This window comes from Danio aesculapii, chromosome 25, assembly GCF_903798145.1.
Source record: "Danio aesculapii chromosome 25, fDanAes4.1, whole genome shotgun sequence".
In the NCBI taxonomy this organism is placed as follows: domain Eukaryota; kingdom Metazoa; phylum Chordata; class Actinopteri; order Cypriniformes; family Danionidae; genus Danio; species Danio aesculapii.
This window is the reverse complement of record NC_079459.1, coordinates 15,474,309-15,496,892: the sequence shown is the minus strand read 5'-3', so window position 1 is coordinate 15,496,892 and position 22,584 is coordinate 15,474,309. Positions and strand designations below refer to the sequence as shown.

Here is a 22,584-nt window from a genome sequence, read left to right as displayed (position 1 = left end):
TCACCACAGCGGAAGGAACCGCCAACTTATCCAGCATATGTTTTACGCAGCGGATGCCCTTCCAACTGCAACCCATCACTGGGAAACATCCATACACACATACACTACAGACAATTTTAGGTTACCCAATTGACCTATACCACATGTTTATTGGACTGTGGGGGAAACCGGAGCACCCAGAGGAAACCCACACAAACACAGAAAGAACATGCAAACACAGAAACGCCAAATGACCCCAGGCGAGGCTTGAGCCAGCGACCTTCTTGCTGTGAGGCGAACGTGCTACCCACTGCGCCACAGTGCAGCCTCTTTTTTTCCCCCTTGTCCACACTATCACTTTTAATTCTTTTCACCATCCACACTAAAACGACTAGAATTATTTTGCGAGTGATTTACATGTTAAGTCAATGCAATGATGTGAATAGACATCCTGCGACGCGATCCACGTGAATGAAGCAGCACGAATGACGTGAATTTCACGAATGAATCCGTGCAAGTTGAGCATTTTGCACAGTAGACGTTCTTAACGTGTGTATCACGCAAACCGCTCAAGCTGGAAAATCTGAATTTCAGTGGGTATTCAAGCCACATTAACCAATCAGGAGCATGCTCTTGTAGGGGCGTTACTATGAGGTATCGCCTGTTGTGGCGTCCCGAGGGGAAATCTTCTTGCCGACATCAGACAACCGCTCATTAATCTAGGCTCGGCTCAGTCGGAAGCACCGCTGAAAGCCTTCATTATTGATGAACTCTTAGAGCCGGGTGCACCTCTGAAAGGATCTAGTGGACTCAGACACGGTGCCAAACGAATATATGCTGTTTATCAGCCTTCCTAAAGCACATAAAGCAACTCCCTCAATAAAATCCATGTTAGCCATTTAGCAACGAAGCTAGAGTCACTGGATAGACAGAAGCCCCGCCCCACCCATGATGCGAATACGCATCTAAAGTGAAGTGAATTTGATGCATGAATGGAGCGAGTAAACTCAAAATTTTCACGTGTCTATTTACTCATGCATGCACAGCATTACAATGTCATCCATCATGTTAGCTTAATTGGTCACATGACTAAAATGCATCATCATTTTCGAAAGCCTCTGTTTTTACAGTACACACTGCAACACAAAAACAGCATATTCAAATTTATCCACTTTAGACTTTCAAAATAGAGTTTTCAAAATGATATATTTTCGTTTCCTAAAAACACTGTCTCAATAGACGGAAGGCCAAAATTGAGAGAAAAATATTAGTTTTTATTTAAAACCAATTACCTTAAAAACGTAAAGTTTTTTTTGTGTGAATTCTAGAGATGTGACGAGATCTTGGGCTACGAGATCTCACGAGACTAAATCACGCCGAGATTTCTCATCAAGGTGAAAAGTTGTCTCGTGAGTTGTGATGTTATGATGGAGCGTGAGGGTGAATTTAGCACTGATATTGGAGGCAGGATTTGATTTGAACCGCATATCAGGTGTTTTGCACACACTTGACAGGCTGGCCTCAGAGTTGTGCGTCACTCGTTTGGGGCGTGTGAGTGTGATGTAACCGACTTTTGTCTTCACCAGAGTTCAAGGGTTGCCGCATCCAAAAGCAGAGGCTGCTACAACTGCAGTCACACGCATTAACCACGACTGATAACATACGATGGAATAGCACTTTAGATATGCTTAAAGCTATTATCGTGGTAAACCTTAATCGAATTAAGACATGTGGAGTATTCCTATTTCAGTCGCATTATTGAAGTGCAGTACAGACATGTAAACAATGTAATCAAACTATTACTGTTGTGTACGACTTTTAGCTGCATTATGTGACAAGATAAGCCATACACACTCAGCTGTTTGACACTTCTCTGCACCCATCAAGTCAGCAAAGTACCACAAACACACATCTCCTCAAAAGCGCGCGCGCACACATACACACACACACACACACACACACACACACACACAGTGAACTCCTAAACACACATACACATAGAAGTAAAATAACATTCATCACAAGTTGATTTAAAAAAGGCACCTTAATATTTTTGCAATTTGGGATTTTTCTTTCATTCATGCATTTTATCATTGAAAATTTCTTAAAAATACTGTAAAAATCTTGTCTCGTCATGTTCTCATGAACCCAATCTCATGTCTCATCTCATGTCTCACCCCTACTGAATTCAAATTAACTAGATTTGAAGAATATCCTTTACCTGTTCATTTTAATATCGTGAAATAAATAAATAATTAAAAAATCATAGCTAATAAAAATAGCATTTTTCTAGGGAAAAGTTATATCGTACACTGTATAAAATTCCTGGTTGCCTCTAAATTTTTAAGCTGAATCAAATTAACCTAATGAGTCCATTGAACTATATTATATTGAACTGACTTAAAACAGCTTGCATAACTTAAAAAATTAAGTTAGAACATGATTAACTTAGTTGAATATACAATGAACTAAAAACATATGTTGTCATGACTAATTGTTCATATAATTTTTTACAGTGTAAGAAATTTCATTATCGCAATACTCAACAACATTGCATATCGCACATTTTTCCAGTATCATGCAGCCCTAACAGTTACCACGTACTGTAGGTTTACCTTGATTTTACATTGCGTTTATCTCTGGAATCATGGTTCAGCCGACTCAGGTGAGGCAAACATATTCAACTACAAATCAAAAACTCTATTAAGTTGATTTGTGCCCTTTATTTGGTGCTGTGCATTAGTGTTAATTTGCCTGTTAATATCAAAGTTGTGGCCTCACACTGCTTCATTTTACCTACACTCTATAGTTATAGTGATTAAAGTGTTTAACAAAAATGTAAATGTTTCCAATAAGCCTGTGTTGATTATATTTATTTTGCCTGAATGCTTTTTAACTATCGGTAGCCATTGACTTGCATTTTTATAAATAACCAAGGACCACAGTTTCAGCTAATGATCTTCTTTAATGCTCTATTGAAGCAAAAAGTAATCTGCATGTTGGATGTCCTGAAGGTGAACGAATTAAAAGCAAATCAGCATTTTGGTTAAGGACTTTTTTTCTGATATATTACAAATTGTAGACATTGGTGTGTGTTTTCTTTTTTCCCTCGTTAAGCATCTAACTCTTCACTCGCAGACTGTCACAAGCAAAGCCACAGTGACCTTCTACTGACCAAAGTTCACATTTGCTAATTGAAACTGCTTTACAGGGAAGGGAGCTGGCCTTATTTCTTTCGCTCATAAAGACAGCACATCAACACTGTTGCTCATGCCAACGCAAACTGGAAGTCCGGTCTCAGTCTCTGCCAATGACAATGCAATCAGACAGTTCAGATGGGCGTGAAAACCAGACTCTTCACTTTTAATGGATTTTGGAGAAATAAGACTCTCTGGCAGCAGCCACTGACTCAGTTATCGTAAAACTGAAGGAGACTGCAAGCAAATCTGAGGCTGCTGATTACTTCTTTCTCTGAAACTTCTGCTTTTGACTTATATTCAGAAAGCGCAGAGGAGTTTATTTATGGCAACTGGGGGTTTGACTACATACATAAAATACACCGTTTCATCTCTCAAAGCAATACCCAACCTTTTTAGTAGTGGAATATTTTTGGGTAAAAATATTTACTTAACCCTTGAGATTTTAAGTTAACATTTCAATAATTTAACTGTCCAGCCGAGTAAATGTCAGATACATCCAAATGTATTAATTGAAACAACAATTTTACTATACAAATAATTCTGTCATCATTTACTGATCCTTTACTTTAAAAAATAACAAAAATGAGTAACACAAAAGTAAATATTTAGAAAAATGCTGAAAACCCTTAAACATTGACCTCCATAGAATTTGTTTTTTCAACTATGGAAGCCACTCTTTACAGGATTTTATCTTATTTATTAATTCATTTTCCTTCGGTTTATTCGTTATTTCAGAGATCGCCACAGTGGAATGAACCACCAACTTATCCAGCATATGTTTTACACAGTGGATGCCCTTCCAGCCTCAACCCAGTACTGGGAAACACCCATACACACCCTTTCACACACACTCATACACTCTCGCCAATTTAGATACCCAATTCACCTATAGCGCATGTCTTTGGACTGTGGGTGAAACCGGAGCACCCAGAGAAAACCCACGCAAACACAGGGAGAACACGTAAACTCCACACAGAAATGCCAACAGACCCAGCTGGGACTCGAACCAGTGACCTTCTTGCTGGGAGGTGACAATGCTACCTATTAAGCCACTGTACTTATTCAAAATTTCTTATTTTCAGTCCCTTTAATATATTAAAACAATCCATATAAAAAGATAAAGTTAAATTTAAAGCACAGCTATTTTTTTCCACTCAATTGCTGTAGTATTGGAGAACATACAGTTCTTGAATCTTTTGAAATTATAAAATATACTTATTTCTTATAAGAATATTTTGGATTTCTGTTCTTAAAACAACTATTTATCTTACAGTTACATCAGAAATAACAAAAATACAAGTGTCCGGGGCTCTCAAAATCTGGTAGCCCGAAGTCCTGTGACTTGTTTTTTCAGTCAGGCTACCAAAATCTATCTACATCATGCCTGGCGGGTTATCTAGATAGCCCGCCGGGCATGATGTCGATGGATTTTAGTAGCCCAACTGAAAAAACAATAGCCTTGGAACTTTGGGCTACCTGATTTTGCAAGCCCTACGGTCCAATGTTGCGTTCAATAGGAGGCTTGTGAAACAGAAAGTTTGAGAACAGCACCACACTGTCTTCAAACAGGAATGTAAAACTGCTTTCAAAAATATCCCCTCTTCATTTAAAGGTTGAATCCCATCTCAAAATTGGCCAAGCCAATATTTTAGCTGTCAGGTTAGTCAGAAGCCTCAATGTTTTGACAGCAGCAAAAAACATGATGTTTACATGTGCTGGGAAATCAGCTACGATAGACCATGGTCGTCTCTGCATTGTATTTTAAAATCCATATTTCACTTAAAATATTTTGTGACAAGTGAGGAAAGCAAGACAATCCAGTATCTTCTTGCGAAACAGTGCATAATGTAGCATGATCCACTCAATCGCTTAAGTGCCTAACCGTGTAGGTGTGCTGGGTACAATTTGATTGACATTTATTGCTCCACTATGACTGCGCTGTGCAAAAAAAGTGAGCTTTAAGACCTTGAGCTCAGCACAGGAGACCATGCTTATTGTACAGGCCAACATATCCTGCCAAATGCTTCTTAACAAGATTAGCGTGTATTAATACTTTACAGAATTCCTCGCACAAAGCATGTTTATTAAAAAAAACCTCCATAATTCATTCCGCGGAGGCCAGATTTTTTAACGCTACTGAATCAGATTGACATGAACAGTGCACTAATGATGATTAATCATCGAGAAGCTGTTCAAACTCTTGCAGGTTTATCATCACTCCCAGCTGTCCTGTTTGCGTCCAGCAAAGCAACATGATGGCACCAGCAGAGGGACTGATGTTTACGCGAGGACTTTGCCAAGTGCTAAATTTATGCCCCCTCTCTACCAGCAATAAACCAGGAGTTAACACTGCACCCGCTGAATACTGAAACCTGTCGGGAGCCAAAAGAAGTGCCATGGTGCATTCCTATGATTCATGTATAGTCATGTATGAACAAAAGGGCTCTGGCTGAAGTGGAAAGCTCCAATAAACCAGTATTGATCTTCATTTATGCTTTAAGCAGGACTGTGAAACAAGAGACAGCATACATTATTACGGAGCATAATTGTCATATAAAACATTATGATTACCTTGGATGTGCTGATTTACAACACTCTCCAGTCTGTCCAGTCTTTCAATAATCCTCAAGGTTTCCCCTTTGCTGTCATCGTCAAACTTTTTCTCGTGCGTCCTTCCTGCAACTTTGACGTTGCCGTTGTTAGACACATAATTGGTGATCCACCCGACGTACAGCAGGCACAGAATATTGGTCATGCCGCTTAAAATCACGCACGTGGACACCAAAGTTTTGGTTCTCCTCGTGCATGCCATCGCAACATCCCCACGTGCAAAGCGCGCGCAGAAACTGGCACAAAAATCCTCTACGCGTTTAGCGGCGGTTCTGCTCTCATGCAGCCTGACGGAACGATCTCCCGTATAACGTTTCGGCTCTGTGTCTCCAGCGCATCTTATATGACAGCGAGCTGCAGCTGTTTGGATTTGTGTGGATGTCTCTCTGGCGCTTGTCCGCACAGTTTGACAGCGGGTTTAACAGCTCGGCTGAACGCGCACGCGGCTTGTTCTTGACGGCGTCATAGAGCCAGAGGGACACGCGCACCATGTTGCAGCGCGCGCCGCTGTTGACAGCCAATGAAGTTCAACAGCAGTAATGGTTTAGGCAAGCGGATTAGAATAGCAGATATCAGATTGTTTACTCTAAACAACAGTCTGTTAACGTTTCGTTCTTTATGTTTTCAGCTATTGCATTGGTTAGTGACAAAAACAAAACTGGACCCCATGGACTTTCATTGTATGTACACTATTATTGTTTCTTCAGAACACGACATTTTATACAGTTGCAGTCAAATGTATTAGCCCTATTGTGAAATTATTTTTTATATATTTTTCGAGTGCTGTTTAACTGAGACAGTTTTTTCCAACAGATTGCTATTTTCTGATGACTATTTGATTTTGAGTTGATTAGTTATTTTGGCAAGACAGTAGTGTGTTCAGCTTAAAGTGCAGTTTAAACACTTGGTTAACCTGTGTTAATAGGCAAGTTAGGAAAGGCAAGTCATTGGACAACAGTGGCTTGTTCAGTAGCCAATCAAAAACAATATTTCCCTAGAGTGCTTATAATATTTAACTTAAAATTGTTTTTAAAATTTAAAAACTTCCCAGTACTGGGTCGTGGCATCTGCTGCATAAAACATATGCCGGAATATTTGGCATTCATTCAACTGTGGCGACTCCTGATAAATAAGTGAATGAATGTAGAAACTGCTTTTATTCCAGCCAAAAAAACATGGGCGCCCCCAAGGGGTGGCCAGGGGTGGCCACGGCCACCCCTGGGAAAACTCTGGCCAGCCCTGTGGCCACCCCATGATTTTGCTGTTGACATTTTTAATTTAAATGTACTTATGTAAATTGCCAACATTTCAATAAATAAATAAAATGCAGCCACTAAATTATTGTTGGTGCCACTAACGTAGCTGATTCACTCTCCCCCTCAGCGCTGGTTCTATGCTGGTGAAAGCAAATTGACGCATGAGCGCTGAAAACCATTCCCGTGCGCCTCACGCACTTATGTGTGCCTCACGCACTCCTGTGTGAATTCCGGTTGTTTACATGCAAAATACGCGCCACTCATGCGTCGTGAAACCGGAGTAACATACTTACGTGTCTGTGTCGGCACGCAGCGAGTTTTGCAAGTTGAATAAACTAATGTTTAAATAATATGATGATGATGCCACTTTCACTAAGCAGGGCTATAAAGCAGAAAGGAGGGATAAAGAGTCAGGAAGGTAAGACTTCATAACATTAATTCTCGGCCATGAGTCGGGTCTAAGACAACAGATAATTCTATAAAACATTTTTTTTTGTATTCTTTAGAATTGTCATAATTAATATTCATGCAAAAGGTTTCTTAAGTGATCTTAGCATATCACTCCAGTAACATTTAGGATTGAATTCTGTTATTTATTTAGAATGATAATTGTATAATAATATTAATAATAATTGTATTTATTTAGAATAAATATAAATAAATTGTTATATTACTGCATTTATATGCATACTGCATATTATAACTGCATTGTTATATTACTGCATTCCGTTGCGTTGTACGTGTACATGTGTAATGACAATAAAGTTGAATCTAATCTAAAATCTAATCTAATAATTATTGAATAAAAATCTAACAATTTAAGGGGGGTGGGGGTGTATGGGGTGGTTCGCCCAGGGTGTCATTTAAACTAGAACCGCCACTGCCCTACCCGATCATCGTTGACAGCTGGCACACACCTTCAATAGACAGCAATGGCAATTTAATTTACCTGAAGATACATGAATAGAAGAAGCTGCATTAATAATTTTGGGCTCAAAAAGGGATATGGATAAATGATATTATTAGGGTCTGTATAGTGAGTGTGTGTTTATATAGTAATACCTTTTGTTCAGTTTGTTCATATGTTTGTTTGTTTAATTAACTCATTAATCTTCAATAATTTTAGACATGGCATATACTGTATGCTATACAATTAAGTATGTAAAAATACTGAAAAGTTATTAATATATATGAAAAGTGTTTTTAAACAAAATATTGATTTTTTATTGGTTTGCACATGTACTTGCTGAATTATTTCAAGGAAAAATTAGCAAAATTTAATTCATTCATTTTCTTTTCGGCGTAGTCCCTTTATTAATCTGGGGTCGCCACAGCGGAATGAACTTATCCAGCACATGTTTTATGCAGCGGATGGCCTTCCAGCTGCAACCCATCTCTGGGAAACATTTATACACACTCATACACTACGGACAATTTAGCCTACCCAATTCACCTGTACCGCATGTCTTTGGACTGTGGGGGAAACTGAAGCACCCGGAGGAAACCCACGCAAACGCAGGGAGAACATGCAAATTCCACACAGAAACGGCAACTGACCCAGCCGAGGCTCGAACCAGCAACCTTCCTGCTGTGAGGTTACAGCACTACCTACTGCGCCACCGTGTTGCCATGCAATATTTCAAAAGTAATTAATTAAACGAATTAAACCATATCATTTCATTTACCAGAAACAAAAATATAACATTACACTGAATTCATTATTTTTTGTGTGCCACCCCAACATTTGGTGCGGCCTCTTCTGGCCACCCCTAAGAAAATTTTCTGGGGTGCCACTGCAAAAAAAGCAAGACTTTCTCCAGAAGATTTTTTTTAATACTGTGAAATTGTCCTTACTCTGTTAAATATCACTTCACAGGAGAGCTAATAATTTTGAACTCAACTGTATATTTGAATATTTTGACCTGTTTCTATCAGTCTTTATAACTGTTTATATTGGACCCCCCTTTGCCTTCAGAACTGCCTTAATCCTTCGTGGCATAGATTCAAGAATACTGGATATGTTTCTGAGATTTTGGTCCATATTGATATGATAGCATAACGCAGTTGCTGCAGATTTGTCATCTGCACATCCATGATACGAATCTCTCGTTACACCACATCCCAAAGGTGCTCTATTGGATTGAGATCTGATGACTGTGGAGGCCATTTGAATACAGTAAACTCATTGTCATGTTTAAAAAATTAGCCTGAGACGATTTGTGCTTTATGACATGGAGCATTATCCTGCTGGAAGTAGCCATCAGAAGATGATTACACTGGGTTCATAAAAAGATGGACAACAATAGTAACAATACACAGGTAGACTGTGGTGTTGACACAATGCTCAATTGGTACTAATGAGCCCAAAGTGAACCAAAAAAATATCCCCCACACCATTACACCAACACCACCAACCTGAATCTTTGATACATGGCAGGATGGATCCATGCTTTCATGTTGTTGATGCCAAATTCTGACACTACCATCTGAATGTCGCAGCAGAAATTAAGACTCATCAGACCAGGTAACGTTTTTCCAATCTTTTATTGTCCAGTTTTGGTGAGCCTGTGCGAATTGTAGTCTCAGTTTCCTGTACTTAGCTGACAGGAGTGGCACCCAGTCTGGTCTTCTGCTGCTGTAGCCCATCTGCCTCAAGGTTCGATGTGTTATGCATTCAGAGATGCTCTTCTGCATACCTCGGTTGTAACAAGTGTTTTTTTGAATTACTGTTGTCTTTCTATCAGCTTGAACCAGTCTGGCATCAACAATGCATTTGCGCAGACAGAACTGCCACTCACTGGATATTTTCTCTTTTTCAGACCATTCTCTGTAAACCCTAGTGTTGGGTGTGCGTGAAAATCCCAGTAGATCAGCAGTTTCTGAAATACTCAAACCAGCCCGTCTGGCACCAATAACCATGCCACCTTCAAAGTCACTTAAATCACCTTTCTTCCCCATTCTGATACTCGGTTTGAACTGCAGCAGTCTTGACCATGTCTACATGCCTAATTGCAATGAATTGCTGCCATGTTATTGGCTGATTAGAAATCTGTGTTAACGTGCAGTTGGACAGGTGTATCTAATTAAGTGGCTGGTGAGTTTATATTATATATTCATTCATTCATTATTTTTTACCGCTTTTCCAGGGCCGGAACTCAGGGGCTGTCTTAGGAGAGAACCCCAGACTTCCCTCTCTCCAGACACTTCCTCTAGCTCCTCCGGGGGGATTCTGAGGCGTTCCTAGGCCAGCCGAGAGACATAGTCCTTCCAGCGTATCCTGGGTCTTCCCCGAGGCCTCATCCCTATTATATTATAAAATATTTATTATTTTCATAGAGTTTGATATTTGCCTTATTGTATTCAAAACAGTTTCAATTTTGACATCATCATAATCATTAATCATAATAATAGTTTTTTGGAGCACACAACAATTAAAAACAAACAATATATATCCCTATAAACCCTTGCTAAAATTATGTTACCAAATAAATAAACCCATTATTAAAACGTTACTAATGCATGTTCCTGCAATTATCACATGCAATTCAAACTCCAAATTGTATGCTTCTATTTTTAGAGGACTAATCTGCAGAAAACTATCCATTATCACCGCATCTCAGAGGCAGCTGCGATCTAAATATGCCATCTTTGCTCATAGTAACCAAACCTTGACCCTGTGTTTCAAAGGATTTCTCAGACTCCATTTTGGTATGTAACAGCCACTTCTCACAATACAGTCAATTTCAGATAAACAACATTGAGTCATTGTTCATATCTGAATATCATGTATCATTTAAATATGTCAGATTACAAATAGAAAATGAACTCAATCTGCATTTTATGTTCACTTTAAAGTTATGAAACAGCCATTGAATAAGAGTAGGAAGTCAATCTTGACCACGACACTGTAAGAAAAAAAGATGAGGGCTCTTGAAGAAAAAACTGGTTTTATTCCAGCGTAGTAAGAACAAAGACAGCACTTCGGATACAGCGTAGTTGGAATGAATCCTGATTATCCTTTGTTTAAACATTTTATACTGTTTCTTCCCACTTAACATGTTAATAAGGTTTTGCTTTGAATGTAAATTAAGAATAAGAACAATAAAATTGATGGGCAGCACAGTGGCGCAGTGGGTAGCACAATCGCCTCACAGCAAGAAGGTCGCTGGTTTGAGCCCGGCTGGGTCAGTTGGCATTTCTGTGTTTGCATGTTCTCCCTGTGTTCGTGTGGGTTTCCACCAGGTGCTCCGGTTTCCCCCACAAGTCCAAAAATATGTGGTATAGGTGAATTGGGTAATCTAAATTGTGTGTAGTGTCTGTTTGTGAATGAGTGTGTATGGGTGTTTCCCAGTGATAGGTTGCAGCTGGATCAACAAAGACTATTTGAAGAAAATATGTATGGGACTTTGTCAGACCTTGACAGGAACTTTTGTCAGTACACAGTTCATATGGACCAGTTCCTTCTTCCTCCAGATCTCAAGCTGTGAGATTAAAATGGTTGCCTCCTTGTTTTCTCTAGCTTGCAAAATATGTATTTAGTTGTGTTTTGTTACTTGTAATCTTTCCATGCGGCTCTTTATATTCTCAAATCGCATCTAAAGCCACGTTGAAAATGTGACACATGCCATTTTATTTACTGATTTAAATGTATTTGTAAGCTTGCGATCCCCTGCCGTTTGTCATTGCATATTCCTTCAATATTGTTCCACTTTTGGAAAAATGCTCCGTTTGAAAAATGGTACATTTACAGTAAAAAAACTGGCAGTTGTGGTTACCAGTTGCTCTTCTAGCTGGTCTCCGATCCTGCTCTCTTAAGCCTCTACAGATGATCCCAAATGCTGCACTTGTCTGGTCTTCAATGAGCCAAGAACAGCCCATGTAACACCTCTCTTTATCCCTCAGCATTGGTTACTGGTTGAAGCTCGGATCAAGTTCAAATCACTGATTCTTGCTTACAGAACAGCCACTGGCACTGCACCCGCTTGCCTCCACCTGCTCCTGAAGGTCTACATCCCATCTAGGAGCCTCCGGTCAGGGTGGGAGCACCGCCTTGTGGTGCTATCACAAAGAGGCTATAAGTCACTTTCCAAAACCTTTTCATTCAATGTTCCTTGCTGGTGAAAGGATCTTCCTATTCCCACTATATAGCATTATCGCCGTCTGCCATGCACTTAACATACATCAGTGTGTTTTTGGATTGTCATGTGGAGATATATTTTACAACAAAAGCTGGGAAAACTCCTAAAAATAACCATGTACGTGTGGACATGGCTTTAATAAAGCAATGTTTTGAAACCTGCTTTTTACGATTTGATTCATTTCATATGGAGATTAAAGGCATTTTAATAAACATCTCGACTATTGGTTTAATTATTTAGAAGATTTCTGTTTGAAGACAAGTGCGGCCCAATTTCATTCTCTTTTATATTCTTATAAACGGTCAGGTTGTAGAACGTTGTCAAATGAAAGCGTGCAATTGAAACGGCCTTTAAAGACGATCCTCATCAGCTGGGGCTTTCAGGGCGATCAAGTGAGGAGAAAAAAAGCATCAGAGAAACATTGCGTTAACAGATGGAATCAAGTGCAAAGTACCCCAAGGTGCTGGCTTTGATCTTTGTCTTTGGTGTGCCAACTTACTCTTTCACCTGTTTAGTTTACCCAGATATACACAGAAATGCCGGCAGGACCACCGCATGAAATGATGCATGAAATATGAATGGACACTGAAATATTAAAGGACCGAGAATTTCTTGGTTGAAACTGAGGCCTGTAATTACTTAAAAAAAAAATTAAGGGATCTAGACCAGAGAAAGGTCAATGAATGATTGATCCTAAAAGAGCACATGTCATGGTTAGTTTTAGATTTAACGAAGGAATGGTTAAAAAAGGAGAAAATATACATTATGACGTCTTGGGAGATGAAAATCTGCAATCGAAAATAGGGCTGCGCACTACATTGGTTATGAATTTTTTTTTAAAATATTCACATAGGTGAATTGGGTAGGCTAAATTGTCCATATAGTGTATGAGTGTGTATGGATGTTTCCCAAAGATGGGTTGCAACAAGAAGGGCATCTGCTGCGTAAAACATATGCTGGATAAGTTGGTGGTTCATTCCGCTGTGGTAACCCCAGATTAATAAAGAGACTAAGCCGAAAAGAAAATGAATGGATGTTCTTGTACAAAATGAAATCATCTGAAATTGTATAAAATAGCCACTTTTCTGCCAAAAAGTAAAATAGTCACATTTCACCATCAGATTGGGCTGGAATATTGCATTATTTAATGACATTTTTCTTCAACATCGCTTTAATATTGTCCCACCTGTGGAAATAATTAACTGTAAAATCTCCATTACATTTACAGTTAAATTTCACTATTTAAACACACTCAAAAATTGTTTTGTGGCTTGTTCAAATATCTTTAAATACACTGAAACAACCCAATTCTTGTTTTTTTGGGGGACAACTTAATTGTTTTATGTTCAATCCACTTAAATTAGTTAAATCTGTAAAGTTAACTTAATTGATTTGTGATAGGAAAATATGAATAGATTGTGTGGAACCCTGCATTATTTACAGTGCAATTACGATAGAAATTCAATAAGGCAGAATTTCTTAATTATACAGTAAACTACCATATTTCATTAAATTTAAAACATTATTGAATTAGTGTTTTCATTGAATAACATACATTTCAATTACAAATACACAGATAAATACAGGTGATGATGTGAAAGCCATAGTGATGAGAAACATACTAAAATATAGTAGGTGCTCATTTTTATTCACACAACTAAACATTCCCATAATTCTGATAAGTAGCCCAAACTGTTTGTCAAGAAATATACAGATTTGTACATCTACGCATCCCTGTTCATGCAGATCCATGGGTTGCGCTTGCATGCATGTTCACGTGAGAGAGAGCGTGATAGCAGTAAAAACAAATGCTGAATCAAAACTTTTTAAAATCCTGATTCAATATTGGAGCTACTTTTGCATGCTGAAGGAAGGATGACACTATGGCTGAAGTATTTATTTTAGACAGGTAATGCTCTGTTTTAAAACTATTTTAGTCATCCAAAGCTCATGTAGATTGTGTTGTTACGAATAGGTTATACGCACAGAAGTGTTGTTCAGCCATTCGACGAAAAATTGCCACTCCAACGAAAGATTGATGTGACTATTTTCAGTTTTATAAGGGACCTTTTAGACCATCGATAATGTAGATTTTTATTTAGTTTAATAACAAAATATCAGTAAACAGCACTATTCCTGTTTTACTGAGGTGAAGTTGGTTTTATATTCACATTGGTTCATTTTTGAACAATGACAACCTGTAGGGAACATGTCAATATAGGGAATGCGCTCCCTATATTGTTTACCATGTTACTTTGAATATTTGGTCTGAAATAGCATGCAAGTATGGCTTAGTAATAAGTGTAATTCCTGCACGTCGCTGGCCAAACACTAAGCAGAGTCACTTTAGGACAAAGCGCATGAAATACTCCGTATTATAACAAGTTTTGCTTGCTACACAACTGAAAACGTGCTAGATATAATGCAGTATTATAGTATTATAAAGTATAAAGTTTCTAACTGACGAATGACATGATCTAGTGGGTTGTCTACTGTCATCTTTACGGTGCACTTTCAGAATTTCAGGAGGCATGGCTTTGCATGTCAGGGGAGGGACTGTGCTTTCAAAACTATTATGCCATAGGTTAGCATTTTGGCAGATCACGTACTGCACCTTTAAAGTAAATGCAATAACAATAGATTTAACAAACCTCTGATGTACATCACTATTGAGAAAAAAAACTCAAAAGAAAAATAATAATGTTCATAAAATAAAATAAAAGCATAAAGGGATTTCTGGGAAAGTAATTTTTATTTTATTTACCATATAAGAAAACTTACTGTTTACCAGGTTTTTACTGTAGCATTTTTGCCATTAAAATTACTGTTATTTTTCATTTAGTGTGGGATTTCTTTAAGTCACTGTTTAGTTGTGTTTTACTCTAAAATTATCTGTACATCCTAAACGCAAGATAAATGTTCTCTTCACCACCTGGTTACTGACACATCCAGCTGTGACTTTCAGTGGCAATGTATTAGGCGTGGAGCTTATTATGACTCAGCTATGCATAAGATCAATGAGGCAGAATACACTCTGTTCTGTCTGCCACTGCCCTCCACTGCAGAGAGATATTATTGGGTTGTAATTTAAACCGAGAGGTCTAGGGTATATCGGCTATGTAACTGAAGGAAGGAGAGGCTGCCTGGAATATCAATAGCAATGGTGGTTTATGCCCAGAAGAGCAATGGGAAATTTCCGTAATCAGAAGCCCATGCGACGGTGCATTAATCTGATTGCTTTCCACGAGAACCTAGTTGACCTACTTGGTGAACATGGAATCATGTGGGGGATTATGGTTATACAAATCCACTATTTGCTTTTTTTTCAAACCAGTTAAGCACAAACCTTATTTCATAGCCTGTTTAGAAGATTTGACTGATAATGTCAGAGCTGATTGCATACACAACGCTGAAATAAATACTAACTCTTAACCCTGATCTTAGAATAGCACTGGTAGCATATTCAGGTGGCATTTCTGTTTATCAAGATCGCATCTGCTGGTTGAGTTGAAATTTTGCTGATGACTGCATAGTGTTGACCAATGAAATCAGCTGAGGAATCTGGGGGAATCAAAAATATTAAGACAAATGGTTTTATTGGTTTTAGATTGATTTTAATATAACATTTTTTATTATCAAAAATTAACATTTTCAGTGTCAGGGAAAGGTGGCGATTAATTCTGCTGTGGCGACACCGAATTAATAAGGGGACTAAGCCGAAAAAGAAAATGAATGAAAATGACTGAACGTTTTACAAAACTTTTATAAAATTTTACCTACTTTTTTTTAAAAGGCTATTTGAAAATCCATTACAGAACTAGAAATTAATTCTTGAGTTTATCTTAGTTTGCATAAAAATTTTCATCTGCAAGTTACAAGAAAAACCTATAAGAGAAATAGGGAATTCAGAAACTGATGTTGTAGGTTTAAAGTTATTATATGAAAACAGAAGAATAAATGAATATTTCTAAAAAATCTAATTTTGAGATTAGTAGGGTTGACTTGAGTTGCACTTGATTATGTAGAGGAGGGCTTAAAAACACCTGGTATTGAGACTTGAATGGCTTTATATAAAGAAAAGATTGTCTCTTACAAGAAAACCCATCTATCTATCTATCTATCTATCTATCTATCTATCTATCTATCTATCTATCTATCTATCTATCTATCTATCTATCTATCTATCTATCTATCTATCTATCTATCTATCTATCTATCTATCTATCTATCTGTCTATCTGTCTGTCTGTCTGTCTGTCTGTCTGTCTGTCTGTCTAAAAATTTTTTGGATTATGTGGGATAATTTAGCATATTTTGTACTTCAATTCTAATATACTTCAATAGAAGTCTGCTGTTTCACTATAAACTATATTTTAGTTTAACTATAACTAATTTAACTATAACTATATGATATTTTTACAGTTTTTCTCAGTGGCTTTGGTGCATTTTTCACAACACTATTTACATTTGTACAACAGTTAATGCATTTCTCAAAACAATTAGTACAAACTGCAAAAAAGTTAATAACCTGCAAATGCGTGTCACTTGCTCAAAATGGATAGCTTATTCCTCAAAAGCAAGTATTCATGTCAATGAAAGTGTCAGTGTAATCAAGATGAAAAGTCCTGACACCATTGTTTATGAACAAGATAGTCTAATGGCTTTGTCATGTTTTCATCATGACAGTTTACTCTGTTAATTTTTTCCAATGCAAAAAAAGTCAGATTTTGTGACACTTCCTGAAAATGCTCGAGACAGCACTATATACTATTTGCACAGCCATTTGAAACTACAGTAAACTTAGACATCACTATATTTAATGAGGTATCTGAGTACAAGAATATGTATGTTTCACATTTTCACTGCATATGCTCTTTACAGTTCAGCATTGTGCAAAAAAATAGCCACACCCTTACATACAACAAACAAACTTCCTTTGGGTAGAGCTGTGCACAACTGTAAACAATGTTGCAGTATATATTGGAACTGAACCTACAACGTACATAGATGTGTAAATCATTCATGAAATAGTTAAATTTAGAAGACATTTTCAAAAAAAAAAAAAGATTTAAAATGTTTTATAAAATTTGCTTGACAGATTTTAACAACTATTTCAACATTTGTGTATGTAATGACTTAGATAATGAAATGAGGACTATTAGTTTTATATGGACTAACTATTCAGCATTCACAAGTTTAGTTGATTTTGACTGACATGACATAAGCAAATGATCATGTTATAAACAGCAGAGAGTTGTATGAAAGCAATTGATGCATGTCCAAAAGCATTTGCAATTAGTTGGAAGGAATGAGAAACTGCTACTATGATGTGCACAACTGACTAATTGTTTTGAGAAATGTTGTGCAAATGTAAATAGTGTTGGGAGAAATGCACCAAAGCCACTGAGAAACACTGTAAGTAACAAAAATATATCTTTATTTTTTCTTTATTATGATTAGAGTTTTTATTTTTGTTAGCTGTAATAACCAAATTAAAACTTTGTGATATGAACTTTAAACTATGAATAAAAAACGTCTCTCATTTTTTGAAACATTGCTTATATTATACATTCATTCATTCAGTCATTTACCTTCGGCTTAGTCCCTAATTTAGTGGGGTTGCCACAGCGGAATGAACCACCAACTATTCTGGTATATGTTTTAAACAGCGGATTTCCTTCTAGCTGCAACCCAGTACTGGGAAACACTTGTACATTTTCACATTCACACACACTGTATACAATTTAGTTTATTCATTTCAACTATTGCATATGTCTTTGGACTGTGGGGGAAACCAGAGCACTCAAACCATGAGTTTCCTTCTTGCTGGATCGAGTCCTGGCTGGGTCAGTTTGCATTTCTGTGTGGAGTTTACAGGTTCTTCCCTTGTTCGCATGGGTTTCCTCTGGGTGCTCCGGTTTCCCCCACCGTCTAAAGACATGCGGTACAGGTGAATTGGGTAAGCTAAATTGGCTGTAGTGTATGAGTGTGAATGTAAGAGTGTGTGGGTGTTTCCCAGTGATGGGTTGCAGCTGGAAGGGCATCCACTGTGAAAATAATATGCTGTATAAGCACATTCCTTTGTGGCAACCCCTGATTAATAAAGGGACTAAGCCAAAACAAAAATAAATTAAATTAAATAGTTCACCCCCCCCACCTCCCCAAAAAAGAAAAATATTTTACTCACCCTTAAGTTGTTCTAATCAGAGTTTTTTTATTCTGCTGAACACAAGAGAAAATATTTTAAACTTAAAAACTGTAACCAATGACTAAAATAGTAGGAAAAACAGAAAGGTTTCCATGTTTATTCAGTATTAAACTCTAATTAGCTTGGAAGAAGGGAAGGCTGACTTAACTATAATAAAATGTTCATGTTTGGGTGAACTATCCCTTTAACAAAGCTTCTCCAGCACTGCATTACATTAGATGTCATTTTAGATAAAGGAAGGGTTTAGCGATAGCAAATGTGGGCTTCACGTTGCAAAATCAATTGAAAATGCTAATGTTGAGTCAAACTGTTTTGCAGAGAGATTTTTAGTGAATTAAGCTGTGGTCAGATCAATTCAAAAGCGTCTGAGCCCATTTACCAGTGAAAGATCGTCCATACTCTGATAAGCAGGCTCAATTTCAGCAAGAACAAGACATTCTACTAATAAATCTGTTTATCTACAGTATGAATATCAGAAATAATGCACAATAATTTCAGGATATGTCAACATACTGTTTAATTTAGGAACCACGTTGCTTTTATTACATATGCCAGACTTGCTTGAGCGAATTGTGAGACAGTGTGCTGTTCTACATCCTGTGAAATTAAAATCTGTGTGCTTAGTTTGCAGTCATGTTCCTGGTGGTTTAAAGATAAGCACGTGTTAGAAGTTTCTTTCTGAGAGAATCTTATTTCCTCAGAATCTATTAAACACAGAGAAGCCATTTTTCACCTCCATTCAGACGGTCTGATTATATTGTCACCAAGAGGTACGGCATGCTTTGTGAAAGGCCATACCATATAATTCTTGTTTTCTTAGAAAAATGATTCCAATGTACATGGAAATAGCAAGAATTGTGTTTTGGGGTAAATTTATACACAACCAGATGAGAATTAGTGTGTATTCCATGACTGTGTGTCCTTCAGTAAAGAAAATAAAATGTGTATTGAAGCACTTAACACTTTCTGTACGTTTGAGTGGTTAGTAAAAAGGCAAGATTGTATTCAGCAGATGCAGTCTTTATGGCCTTGGGAACTCTAAAACTTCCACTTCATGGTAATTTACTGCATGAAAAGTGTAAGGGAGAGCTAATGTGTTTAATCAAGAGAGGTTGAAATGTTGGAACTAAAATAAAAAATGGTAAAATGTTTCAACGGAAAATGATGTTCTTAAAACACTGGCACAATTACCGAGAATGAGTCAGTGAATCATAACATAATCTGATAAACACAAATTGGATATTTCAAGGCTCCTTTCATGCTAAACCATACATCACTAATCATCAGCGAAAGGACATATCTGCATTCATTTGTGAAATGCTTTTTCTTTTCACATGTAATGCAGAAAGCAACAAATAGCTTAATGCTTCCCTCTCAATCAAATACATCCATAAAAATTCATTAAAAAAAATTTAACTCCAAGAGCCATTGTTATTGCATCTTTAATGCTCTTACATAACAGTTCAATTACAAACACACTGTTGAAGGTAAATATGAGGCTGCGGTGAGATGGTTCAGAGATTATGTAACGATGACCCCAGTGATAATTATGGGTACAGAGCTTTCTGAGAAAGCATGTGCAACAGTGCCTTTATAACAAATGAGAATATGTGCAACCACTTAGCAAGCACTTTGGAAACCATGTTGCCACTTGATAAAAAATTCAGCAGTCATTTAGAGTCATTCTCGGTGCCAGCTGGAAGAATCTACAGGGCTTTTGCAGTGCTTCACCTCATAATTTGTTGCAGAGCCATCTGTTATAATAGTTTAGCTTCTGCTTTTAAATGTATTTGTATGTGACTACTGGAGTATTCAGGGTTATTGAAGGACTCAACTACTCCGGAGTTTGGTTACTTAAGTACTCAGGAGGTGTTTGGGAGTACTTAAGTATTTCAGGAGTTTGGTTACTCAAGGGTGTGGTTAGCCATGTACTGAAGACTGTCTGGGATACTTAAGTACTCAGGGGTGTTTGGGGGTACTGGATTACTCAGGGGGTGTCTGAGGTATTGAAAATAATCAGGCAGTGTTTTTGGTCAAATACCTTTTTTTACTTATGTACTGAAGGGTATTTGGGATACTCAAATGCTCAGGGGTGTTTTGGATACTCAAGTAATTAAGGAGTGTTTTAGTTACTCTAGTATTCAGGGGTGTTTTGTTTACCAAAGTACTTAAGGGTTTTTGGTTACTCGAGTATTGAGGGATGTTTTGTTTCTCAAGTACTAAGGGGGGTTTTGGTCACTAAAGTACTCGGGGTGTTTTGGTTACTTGAGTATTCTGGGGGTGTTTTTGTTACTCAAGTGCTCAGGGGTGTTTTTTGTTACTCAAGTACTCAGGGGAACCTTTGATTACTTAGATACTCAGTGTGAGTTTGAGATACTCAGGGACTTAAGGAGTGTCTGTGATATGTGCATACTCAGAAGGTGTTTTTGGTTACTCAAGTACTTAAGTCCAAAAACACCCCTGAGTACTTGAGCAACCAAAAACACTCCCTTAAGTACTTGAGTAACTATAACACCCCCTAAGTACTATAGTGACCAAAACCCCAGAGTACTTGAGAAACAAAACACCCCTCAATACTCGAGTAACAAAAAACAACCCTTAAGTACTTTAGTAAACAAAGCAGCCCTGACTACTAGAGTAACTAAAACACTCCTTAATTACTTGAGTATCCAAAACAACTCTGAGTACTCGAGTAACCAAATCATCCCTGAGTACTTGAGTAACCAAAAACACCCCTGAGTACTTGAGTAACCAAATCATCCCTGAGTACCTGAGTAACCAAAACACCCCTAAGTACACGAAGAAAAAATCACACCTGAGTACTTGAGTAACCTAAACACCCCTGAGTACTTGAGTAACCAAAAAACCCTTGAGTACTTGAGTAACCAAATCATCCCGGAGTACTTGAGTAACCAAAACACCCCTGAGTACTTGAGTAACCAAAACACCCCTGAGTATTATTGTCTTAGTTTTTTGTCAAACACCTTCTGAGTACTTGAGTAACCAAAAACACCACAGATTTCTCGAATATCTTCACCTGAGTACTTGGGTAACCTGAATCACATCTTGAGTTCTTAAATATCACAAACACCCCGAGTACTTGAGTAACTAAAAACTGGATTACTGGTGTTGGTTTTACTGTTTTGATTACTCAGGTACTCAGAGGTGTTTTGGCTACTCAACTAGTCAGAGATGTTTTTGGTTACTTAAGTACTGATGGTTGATTTGGTTACTCAAGTACCCAAGGCTGTTATAGTTACTCAAGTACTCAGGGGTGCTTTTAGTTACTTAAGTACTCAGGGGGTGTTTTGGTTATTCAAGTTGTCAGGGGTGTTTTTGGTTACTTAAGTACTCAGGGGGTGTTTTTGAATACCCAAGTACTCTGGGTGTATGGGGGTACTCAAGTACACTGAGTGTTTTTGGGTACTCAGGGGTGTCTGATGTATTCAAGATCTCAAGAAGTGATTCAGGTTACTCAAGTACTCAGAAGGTGATTTTTTGTTACTGAAGTACTCAGGAGTGTTTTTGGTTACTCAAATATTTATGGGGAGTTTTTGATTTCTCAAGTACTTAAGCAATGTTTTTGGTTACTCGAGTACTCATGGGGTGTTATGGTTACTCAAGAACTCAGGGGTGTTTTTGATTACTCAAGTACTTAAGGGGTGTTTTTGGTTTCTCGAGTACTCATGGGGTGTTATGGTTACTCAAGAACTCGGGGGTGTTTTTGATGACTCAAGTACTTAAGGGGTGTTTTTGGTTTCTCGGGTACTCATGGGGTGTTATGGTTATTCAAGTACTCAGGGGTGTTTTTGATTACTCAAGTTCTTAACGGGTGTTTTTGGTAACTTTAGCATTCATGGGGTGTTTTGGTTACTCAAGTACTCAGGGTTGTTTTTGATTACTCAAGTACTCTTGGTGTTTGGGGGTACTCAAGTACACTGGGTGTTTTTTGTTACTCAAGTACTTGAGGTGTCTGTGATATGATATTCATATATCTCAGGATACTCAGGAGGTGATTTTTCTACACACTTAAAGTGCTTTACACATTTTTTGGGGGAATCTACTCATCCACCACCAGTGTGCAACATCCATCTGGATGATGCGAGAGCAGCCATATTGCACCAGACCGCACACCACACACCAGCTGATTGGTGGAGAGCACACAGGGTGATGAAGCAAATTATGATATGGGGA

General features: G+C 37.8%; 1 protein-coding gene across 1 annotated transcript in view; it reads right to left on the bottom strand.

The window, feature by feature from the left end:
• Nucleotides 1–6,219, bottom strand: part of galnt18a (UDP-N-acetyl-alpha-D-galactosamine:polypeptide N-acetylgalactosaminyltransferase 18a) — a 149,491-nt gene extending 143,272 nt beyond the window's left edge. Inside the window, exon 1 of the mRNA XM_056451996.1 lies at nt 5,751–6,219. Within this exon, the coding sequence (XP_056307971.1) occupies nt 5,751–5,991 (241 nt within the window). The 5' untranslated portion in view covers nt 5,992–6,219. The remainder of the gene's footprint in view (nt 1–5,750) is intronic.
• Nucleotides 6,220–22,584: the final 16,365 nt, after the last annotated feature.